Consider the following 11,169-nt stretch of genomic DNA (forward strand, 5'->3'; position numbering starts at 1 on the left):
TTCTGATGGCCAGCGACCTGTGCAGTCTGCTGGTCGCTCAGGGACTACGGCTGCTGGTCGCTCAGGGACTACGGCTGCTGGCATTCAGGTCCCCTGCCCAGATCGATTTCTGCACCACGCCGGCGTACTGCCTACGCACTCCTACACAGGGCACAGCCGCACCCTCGTCGGCCATTCCTCACGGAATGGGAAGCCCGCTAACTCTGCCGCTCTGCCACCTCCTCCAAACGAGTACCCTCAGCCACGGCGCGCCTTCTGTCGAGCAGCTCCCGCCGAGACCGCGCCTCGGCGACCGCGACCGTCGCTCCAACTTCGTCCAGCAGACCTCGATTGCGGAGATAGATCTCGCGACACCTCAGGGTCTGCAGCTCGAACGCGGGAAGCCCATCGAGCCCCGCCGCTGCCGCCGCCGAAATGATGCGAAAACCCCACGTAATTCTGATGGCCACCGACCTGTGCAGTCTGCTGATTGCTCAGGGACTACGGCTGCTGGTCGATCAAGGACTACGGCTGCTGGTCGCTCAGGAACTACGGCTGCTGGCATTCAGGTCCCCTGCCCAGATCGATTTCTGCACCACGCCGGCGTACTGCCTACGCACTCCTACACAGGGCACCGCCGCACCCTCGTCGGCCATTCCTCACGGGATGGGAAGCCCGCTAACTCTGCCGCTCTGCCACCTCCTCCAACCGAGTACCCTCAGCCACGGCGCGCCTTCCGTCGAGCAGCTCCCGCCGAGACCGCGACCGTCGCTCCAATTTCGCCCAGCAGACCTCGATTGCGGAGATAGATCTCGCGACACCTCAGGGTCTGCAGCTCGAACGCGGGAAGCCCATCGAGCCCTGCTGCTGCCGCCGCGGAAATGATGCGAAAACCCAACGTAATTCTGATGGCCACCGACCTGTGCAGTCTGCTGATCGCTCAGGGACTACGGCTGCTGGTCGCTCAGGGACTACGGCTGCTGGCATTCAGGTCCCCTGCCCAGATCGATTTCTGCACCACGCCGGCGTACTGCCTACGCACTCCTACACAGGGCACCGCCGCACCCTCGTCGGCCAATCCTCACGGGATGGGAAGCAAGCTCCCTCTGCCGTTCTGCCACCTCCTCCAACCGAGTACCCTCAGCCACGGCGCGCCTTCTGTCGAGCAGCTCCCGCCGAGACCGCGACCGTCGCTCCAATTTCGCCCAGCAGACCCCGATTGCGGAGATAGCTCTCGCGACACCTCAGGGTCTGCAGCTCGAACGCGGGAAGTCCATCGAGCCCCGCCGCTGCCGCTGCCGAAATGATGCGAAAACCCCACGTAATTCTGATGGCCACCGACCTGTGCAGTCTGCTGGTTGCTCAGGGACTACGGCTGCTGGTCGCTCAGGGACTACGGCTGCTGGCACTCAGTTCCCCTGCCCAGATCGATTGCTCGCACCACGCCGGCGTACTGCCTACACACCCCGACACCGGGCACGCCAAGCGATCGACTGCTCGCACCACGCCGGCGTACTGCCTACGCACTCCGACACCGGGCACGCCCAGCCGAGGCAGCTGTCACGTAAAAATTAAGATAAAAACAAGAAACTTGTTTGCTTCCTAACAGGAGATCGAGTTCTTTATTTTTTTTTTTTTTGCCTCAATTTGTACAATACTGTTTTCGTTTCGCCATGATACAATTTTTTGGTGTTTGAGTTAGTTAAGTAATTTTTTTTTAGACTGACTGAATGATTTGGAACGAAGCATTTATATTCTTTTATTCGTTGGAGTGGGAGCAGTCTTTGGTCGTACATATATGCCGTCCAGGCGCCTGAGAACGGATGCTGGTTTATCATATAGCTGCTTGATTTGCACCTGTGACATTCCCCCCTTCCTAGATTGAACTTGGTCCCTCAAGTTGTCTTCACAAGACTTTCGTTGAATCGGACTTGACGTGGCTTGAAAATTACAGCTGATTCCTCCTCTTCCTCAAGAGGAATTATGTATCGGTTGGAATATGGATGTTGGGTGTCGAGGCCAGGGTGCTTGGTACTGGCGGGGCTGTCGCATTGTGGCTGATGATTACGGTTTCATTTCGGCAGCGCAATAGATTGATACATAATTTGTTCGGTATACATTTCCTGATGCATTCGAATACCCCTATTTTGTTTAATCCATATATACCTAGTATGCCTAATGCTATGTACCCTAATGTCTGGAGCGTGGTTAGTCCCCAATACTGTATATCTTTGATTCTGTGTTCGAAATTAAGGGTTTCTATCTCGTCGCCTATTTTATCGATCGTGGTTTTATAGCCTTGTAAATTGTCTATTACCTTTGGTGCTCGCTCGAGTTTATCTAACAGATGAGTGAAACTATCGTTTGTTTTGAGCGCTAGGGTTTTTGTTTTGATTTCGTATTTGACTTCGTTTTTTGTTTCGCCTATACGCATGTGTTCGTCTTTGTACAGTATATCGCAAGATGATAGAAGGCTTGTCAAGTTTTTGCAAAGTGTGTTTCGTTTGGCAAATTGTGTCTATTTCTATCGGATTTGCCGGTATCGCAATGTAACAGTTGCTAGTTTTGAGTGGTATAAAGCTAATGTCTTCGATCTTAAGTACTGTTATTTGGCAATGTTCAATGTGAGGTTTGAAGTTTATTATTTAGTTGCGACAATCGGTTTTCGAGTTTCTGTCATGAATTGGTAGTGTTTGTTTGCGTATAGTGGTTCCGGCTTGATTCTTACAAAGTTTGTTAAGGTATTCGATATCAGTGTTTATAAATGAAAGACCTGAGGTTAAATATATCTGATGTTCGACTACTGGAGCCAAAAATACTCCATTTCTCTTACTCGGGATAGGATATATCTGTAATATGTTCCATTCTGTGTTAGAGACTAAAGGTAAAGACTAATTATTCCTTGTTTGCCTAATATCATGACGTTAAGTATTTCATCTAATTGGAAGTGTAAAGTTTGCATCGCGGTGTCGAGTTTCATGATCATCTTAAGTATAAATCTATCGATATTTGCCTGCCATTGTTGTTTTAATATATCGCTATGTGATTTTTCTAAGTGGTTTAGATTTTCTGACTTTACAATTTTTCTATCAAGTGCTGTTTGATTCGCTATTATCGTCTTGATTTTATTATTGTCATCGAATAGTTTGTCCATATTCTCGTTTATGAGCGTAAGATCGGTATCGTCGAGAGTTCCGAACAAACTTTTCGATACGGAACCTATGATGTTGAGTAAACCTCGTTTGCTTCGGGTATGTGTTAACGCTTTTAAGTGTTTTGCGAGTTGTTTTAGATTATTGATACGATTTTGTAATCCGTCTAACTGTTCAGCGTATTCTTTGCTGGTTGCACGTGAGTCTATTGTTAATTTATATGATTCTATTGTGCTTATCTGCTCGTATATGTCGCTAGTGTCTAATCCTACTATAACATTGGCAATATCGCTGTACAAATATCCTTTTCCTATGTTTTCTACGAATACAGAGTTTCTTTCCAATGGGGTAATATTTATTTGCGCGGATACTATTCCGGCAAAGAGGAGCGTCGACCTGGAAAGTAAGGTTTTAAACGATTACCGTGTATTTTTTTGTTTTGAATCAAACAGTATGGAGTACATACTTTATCAATCGTGTACGGTCCTAACCATTCCACGTCAAGTTTATGCCTTTTATGATCGTTATGTATTAAGACGGAGTCTTCTTCTTTGAAAACTGATTGAGGTTTTATAATTTTACGTTTTTGATCGCGCTGATATCGCTGTTTACTTTTGATCAACGTTCCGCGAGCGTGTTGGAGTCTAGAGTCCCATTCTTTTTTGCGGAACGTGACTTCGTCTGCGTATGTGCGTTGCGGATTCTTGGATATCGTGGAGGGAAGATTGGCTTGGTGTCCGAATGTGAGTTCGAACGTCGTGTAACCAGTGGAGTCGTGTATCATTGTGTTATATGCAAGGCATACAAAGTTAAGTTGATCGTCCCATTCTTCGTCCGAATTTCGCTGTATCGATTTTAACATGTCTGTTACTACTGCGCGTGTTCGCTCTAACGATCCGTTACTTGGTGGGTGGAAGGATGTCGTTTTGATATGTTTGATTTTGAACGCGTCTTCGTACTGTTGCATCAAACTAGATATAAAATTTTGTCCGCGGTCGGTTAGTATCTTTTTTGGAGCGGAAAAGATGTAAATGTAGTGATTCAAGAGTGCGTTCCAAATTGTTTCCGTTTGCTGAGTTTTTAGTGGCACGAGTATTAAGTATTTTGTCAGTTGTATGGATAGTCTCATTTTATAGATAATTTTATTATCTACAATATTCTACTGACACTTTTTCACGTATGATAAATAATTTTTAAGATATAGAGGAAATGTAAGAAAAACTCCCGTTTTTTTTATTTAATCGAAATGATGTTTATAAAGTTATAAAGTTGCTTGTCTTGTAGATTAGATTATATAGATTATATAGTAACATGATCTAATCTATATCGTTCCGAATCATATTATACAAAAACGTTTCTACCAAGAATTTGTTTCTAATACAATCAGATTATATTCGATTATATTATACAATCAGAATACATATCAGTTTATTTCAAACAGAATATTCGTAGGAGGGCCGTTCCTCTCGTTTTGTATCGAGTCAGAGACAGGCTGAGCATCTTAGGAGTAACGATAGTGAAATGCAATTCAAATTGTATAATTGAGAAATATTACAAACCGTTGTAAAACGTTTGTATATTACTTACAGATTATCCAAAGTGAAAAGGTGTAAATTTGGCTGTATGTTATAGTTTCGGTTCACGATAAGGATCCCGATATTCTTCTTATTGATTCTTAGGAAACATGCACGTGTGACGATAACTCGACTTGATGATGCTGCACGACGCATGTACAATGATAAGGAATAAGGACGTCTTTCAGCTTCTTTTCATTTCTGGCTAGTATCACGCGCCGACACCGATAATAAAGATCAGCTATATTCTTTTTAATAGAACCATCCATTTTTTAACACGTTAATCAATCTGTTAATCAATCTGCATTTCTCATAAAAGGATAGTGACCTTTTATGTCGAGAAACCATTAGTACTGAACGAAAAACCTTTGGAAAAGCGGAATAATATAAATAAAATAATTAAATTTTAGGTTTTTGTCGTTTTTTATCACTATAATATTAATTATTTATAATGAGGGTATTATAATAGTATATACTATAATAGTATATAATATTATAATTTACAACTACATAATGTTATATAGTGCTTTAAGTTAATAATGTTATATATTAAGACGTCCTTAGTGAGGAGTCCCCACACTTCTAGCAGCAAAATGACGTTCGGTCCCGCGCGATTGGACATGGATTTTGTGACGCCAGCGAAAAGGCGTATGGAGCATGTGTTTACCTTCGAACTAGGAATCCTGATGGGCATATCTGGACGCGACTCCTTACTGCGAAATCAAAGGTAGCTCCCCTCAAATCTCAAACCATTCCAAGATTGGAACTGAGCGGAGCACTTCTTCTGGCGTCGCTGACCACCGCCGTCCTTCAAGCATTGTCAAAACCCATAACGCGCATCGTTTATTGGACGGACTCCACCATCGTTCTTCATTGGATTAACACGTCGCCCCACACGCTGAAAACTTTTGTCGCTAATCGAGTGGCAGATATTCAAAGGCAGACCCAGACCTCAGAGTGGCGTCATCTTTCCACAACGGACAACCCCGCGGATCTCATCTCGCGAGGTCAAACACCAGAAGATCTGCTACGATCAACCATGTGGCAACAAGGACCGAAATGGCTCCAAAAAGCTGAAAAATACTTGCCGAAATGGAACCCTGTACCATTGACCGAAATACCAGAGCAGAAGAAGGCAACCTGTTTGTCTTTGATTTCCGCTGACCACAGTCTACTAGAGAGATTTTCCTCGTGGCCGAAATTAATCATAATCACAGCTCGCTGCCTACGATGGCGGCAACCAAGGCATCGAGGGAACCCCCTAACCGCGCAGGACTTATCCATTGCGCATAACAAAATAATCAAATTGCTCCAACGTTGCTACTTCGCTGATGACATTCGACAGCTCCAAATCAATCAAAAGTCCACATTAAAAGGGAAGCTACAGCGACTCAATCCCTTTTTGGACAAGGATGGGATGCTACGAGTTGGAGGCCGACTCAGTCACTCAACACTGCCTTTCAGCCAGAAACACCCCATCATCTTACCCAAGTCAACGGTTACGACGCTCATAATCGAGCACGAACATCGCCTGAGTCTACATGCCAGGACTCAAGCCACTTTATACGCCCTCCGAAGATCCTATTGGCCAATCGATGGCCGCAGTCAAGTATGGAGCACGTTGAAGAACTGCGTACGGTGCTGCCGAGCTAATCCACCTCCAGTGGATTATGTAATGGGCGATCTCCCAGCAGCACGGATAACAGAATCACGGCCGTTCACCAACATCGGAATAGACTATTGCGGGCCCTTTTTTGTCAAGGAACGAAAGGATCACAACCGACGGAAGATAAAGGTGTACGTGGCAATCTTTATATGTCTCGCAGTAAAAGCAGTTCACATTGAGCTGGTTAGTGACCTCACAAGCGAGGCTTTCATTGCTGCACTACGAAGATTCATTGCTCGCCGAGGATTCTGCTCAAGTATCCACACGGACAACGGCACCAACTTCGTCGGCGCAAACAACGAGCTCCGAGAACTACGGAACCTCCTACGGTCCGACGATCATAAGGCAAAGGTTCAGTCCTTTTTAGCCGACAGACAGATCGAGTGGCACTTCATTCCTCCCAATTCACCGCATTTCGGCGGGTTGTGGGAAGCTGCAGTGAAGTCTTTCAAACGACACCTCAGACGTGTCCGCAGGTAACAAGCTTCTATCATTAGAGGGCCTTAACACCCTCATCATTGAGATCGAGTCGATCCTCAATTCCCGTCCGCTGACTCCGATCTCCACCGATCCAAACGATCTCCTCGTCCTTACTCCCGGTCACTTCCTTATCGGAGATTCACTAACATGTTTACGAGATCGAGAGTTCACAGATACTCCAACCAATCGTCTATCCAGCTGGCAACATATTCAACAGCTCAAGCAGCACTTCTGGCGCCGCTGGCATCGAGAGTATCTCAATGAGTTAAACGTACGCAACAAATGGAGCAAGGGGAGTCACGACATTCGAGAAGGGACCATCGTCCTCTCAGAGACGATAACGCCCCCCCAATGCAATGGCCACTGGGCAGAATCATCAAGGTCCATCCCGGCGCAGACGGCATCATCCGGACGGCTACCGTTCGAACAGCAACGAATTCCATAGATCGGAGCATCAAACGGATGGTACCACTACCGAGCAGATCGACACCAGATGACTCCAACCTAATCAGCAGCAACGCGGACTAATGCGAGATCCACCTCGCCAAATCAATCACATCATTTTGATCGGTACCCTCTCAACGGGGGGAGGATGTTACGTCGCCCCGACTCTACCTGGGCCGGACCTCACATCGCGGACGGATGGCAGCCAGATGTCCGCACATCCTTATCGCGTACTCTTGAAAACACTCGCAGCCCGACTATAAATCACAGAAAAATCTGGCGAAAGTCTTTCATTGCAAACAAGGGCTTTTCCACGAAAGCGTTTTCTAAGGTTTCTGGTTAGCATCTGGAAAACACGTGAACGCTAAGTGTTCACACGTGCGATGCCTCCTACTCCCAACTTTCCATCGAGGGTGGCTAATACCCTTCCTAGTCCATCGATAGTCTTACTAACCAATAGAAACAATTTCTATTACCCTCACTTCTCCAACCAAAAACTGTCATCAACAAATCAGATGACTCCGTGCGTTAGACACACCCATCCTTAGCTCACCTCCGACACAGCATCGTCACGATCAAGTCAGTTCGTCTTCGTCGTCAATTCAATCAACACGTTTACCACGATCGCTCAGTCCCAAACGAACTCATTGTGAAGTATCGTAAAGTCGCAATCTAACATTCGGCAAGTCATTCAAGTATAATTCTAGCCACCGAGGCACTAAACAGTAACTTCAATTCACGCGAACGAGACATTCGATTCTTCGCGTCAACATACTTCGGACGGTTCTTGCATTCATTCGGCGAGCTAATCTAATAATTTCACACGATATCGGGATTCATCGCGTTAACCGATATCCATTACAACATATTTATATATACGTTCCAAGTGCTGTGAAAAGTGGCAAAATAAATAAAAATAGATAACTGGAGACTACAGTTATTTCAATTAACCACCCCTATTGTCGTAACTGAAATCAGGGGATCGCCCTGCTCGCGGTGTCGATCATTCGATCGTAACGGGAATTTACGACTCCCGTTGACGCTCCTAACGGAGACTCGTCTCCCCGCGACTGGGCGAACAAACACGCGATATAATTCGATTCTACGTGTGGATTAAACGTTTTTATCGTTCGAATTTGTTTAGAAAAAAATTTTCATTCCAAGGGTTTTTTCGAGTTATTTCCTTAAAAAGCGTTATAAAGCACAAATATTTCTACACAAATCGCGATATAATTCGATTCTACTCGTGGATTAAACGTTTTTAATCGTTCGAATTTGTTAGAAAAAAAATTTTCGTTCCAAGGGTTTTTTCGAGTTATTTCCTTAAAAATGCGTTATAAAACACAAATATTTTTTACACAAATCGCAGTATATATTCGATTCTACGCGTGGATTAAACGTTTTTTTTTGTTCAGATTTGTTTAAAAAAAAATTTTTCCGCTCCAAGAGTTTTTTCGAGTTATTTCCTTAAAAAGCGTTATAAAGCACAAATATTTTTACACAAATCGCGATATAATTCGATTCTACGCGTGGATTAAACGTTTTTTGCGTTCAAATTTGTTTAAAAAAAAAATTTTCGCTCCAAGAGTTTTTTCGAGTTATTTCCTTAAAAAGCGTTACAAAGCACAAATATTTTTACACAAATCGCAGTATAATTCGATTCTACGTGTGGATTAAACGTTTTTTTTCGTTCAAATTTGTTTAAAAAAAAATTTTTCGCTCCAAGAGTTTTTCCGAGTTATTTCCTTAAATAGCGTTATAAAGCACAAATATTTTTACACAAATCGCGATATAATTCGATTCTACGTGTGGATTAAACGTTTTTTTGCGTTCAAATTTGTTTAAAAAAAAAATTTTCGCTCCAAGAGTTTTTTCGAGTTATTTCCTTAAAAAGCGTTACAAAGCACAAATATTTTACACAAATCGCGATATAATTCGATTCTACGTGTGGATTAAACGTTTTTTTCGTTGAAATTTGTTTAAAAAAAAAATTTTCGCTCCAAGAGTTTTTTTCGAGTTATTTCCTTAAAAAGCGTTATAAAGCACAAATATTTTTACACAAATCGCGATATGATTCGATGCTACGTGTGGATTAAACTTTTTTTTCGTTCAAATTTGTTTAAAATAAAAATTTTCGCTCCAAGAGTTTTTTCGAGTTATTTCCTTAAAAAGCGTTACAAAGCACAAATATTTTTACACAAATCGCGATATGATTCGATTCTACGCGTGGATTAAACGTTTTTTTTCGTTCAAATTTGTTTAAAAAAAAAATTTTCGCTGCAAGAGTTTTTTCGAATTATTTCCTTAAAAAGCGTTATAAAGCACAAAAATATTTTACACAAATCGCGATATAATTTCGATTCTACGCGTGGATTATACGTTTTTTTCGTTCAAATTTGTTTAAAAAAAAAATTTTCGCTCCAAGAGTTTTTCCGAGTTATTTCCTTAAAAAAGCGTTATAAAGCACAAATATTTTTACACAAATCGCGATATAATTCGATTCTACGCGTGGATTAAACGTTTTTTTTGTTCAAATTTGTTTAAAAAAAAAATTTCGCTCCAAGAGTTTTTTTCGAGTTATTTCCTCAAAAAGCGTTACAAAGCACAAATATTTTTACACAAATCGCGATATAATTCGATTCTACGTGTGGATTAAACGTTTTTTGCGTTCAAATTTGTTTAAAAAAAAAAATTTTCGCTCCAAGAGTTTTTTCGAGTTATTTCCTTAAAAAGCGTTACAAAGCACAAATATTTTTACACAAATCGCGATATAATTCGATTCTACGTGTGGATTAAACGTTTTTTTTCGTTGAAATTTGTTTAAAAAAAAAATTTTCGCTCCAAGAGTTTTTTCGTGTTATTTCCTTAAAAAGCGTTATAAAGCACAAATATTTTTACATAAATCGCGATATAATTCGATTCTACGCGTGAATTAGACGTTTTTTTCGTTCAAATTTGTTTAAAAAAAAAATTTTCGCTCCAAGAGTTTTTTCGAGTTATTTCCTTAAATAGCGTTATAAAGCACAAATATTTTTACACAAATCGCGATATAATTCGATTCTACGCGTGGATTAAACGTTTTTTTTGTTCAAATTTGTTTAAAAAAAAAATTTTCGCTCCAAGAGTTTTTTCGAGTTATTTCCTCAAAAAGCGTTACAAAGCACAAATATTTTTACACAAATCGCAGTATAATTCGATTCTACGTGTGGATTAAACGTTTTTTTCGTTCAAATTTATTTCAAAAAAAATTTTCGCTCCAAGAGTTTTTCCGAGTTATTTCCTTAAAAAGCGTTACAAAGCACAAATATTTTTACACAAATCGCAATGTAATTCGATTCTACGCGTGGATTAGACGTTTTTTTGGTTCAAATTTGTTTAAAAAAAAAATTTTCGCTCCAAGAGTTTTTTCGAGTTATTTCCTTAAAAAGCGTTACAAAGCACAAATATTTTTACACAAATCGCGATATAATTCGATTCTACGCGTGGATTAAACGTTTTTTTCGTTCAAATTTGTTTAAAAAAAAATTTTCGCTCCAAGAGTTTTTTCGAGTTATTTCCTTAAAAAGCGTTATAAAGCACAAATATTTTTACACAAATCGCGATATAATTCGATTCTACGCGCGGATTAAACGTTTTTTTCGTTCAAATTTGTTTTAAAAAAAAAAATTTTCGCTCCAAGAGTTTTTTCGAGTTATTTTCCTCAAAAAGCGTTACAAAGCACAAATATTTTTACACCAAATCGCGATATAATTCGATTCTAACGTGTGGATTAAACGTTTTTTTTCGTTCAAATTTGTTTAAAAAAAAATTTTTCGCTGCAAGAGTTTTTTTCGAGTTATTTCCTTAAAAAGCGTTATAAAGCACAAATATTTTT

The 11,169-nt window shown here is 41.5% G+C and overlaps 1 protein-coding gene across 1 annotated transcript; it reads left to right on the forward strand.

Annotated features, from left to right (window-relative positions):
• Positions 1-5,298: 5,298 nt before the first annotated feature.
• LOC132915747 (uncharacterized) lies at positions 5,299-6,847 on the forward strand (the record flags this gene model as incomplete). Its single annotated transcript, XM_060975557.1, has 2 exons — positions 5,299-5,303; positions 5,384-6,847. Coding segments are annotated over exons 1-2 (1,469 nt in total), but the record flags the coding sequence as incomplete, so codon positions are not given.
• Between the last annotated feature and the right edge of the window lie 4,322 nt (positions 6,848-11,169).

This window comes from Bombus pascuorum, unplaced genomic scaffold (genome assembly GCF_905332965.1).
Source record: "Bombus pascuorum unplaced genomic scaffold, iyBomPasc1.1, whole genome shotgun sequence".
NCBI lineage: Eukaryota > Metazoa > Arthropoda > Insecta > Hymenoptera > Apidae > Bombus > Bombus pascuorum.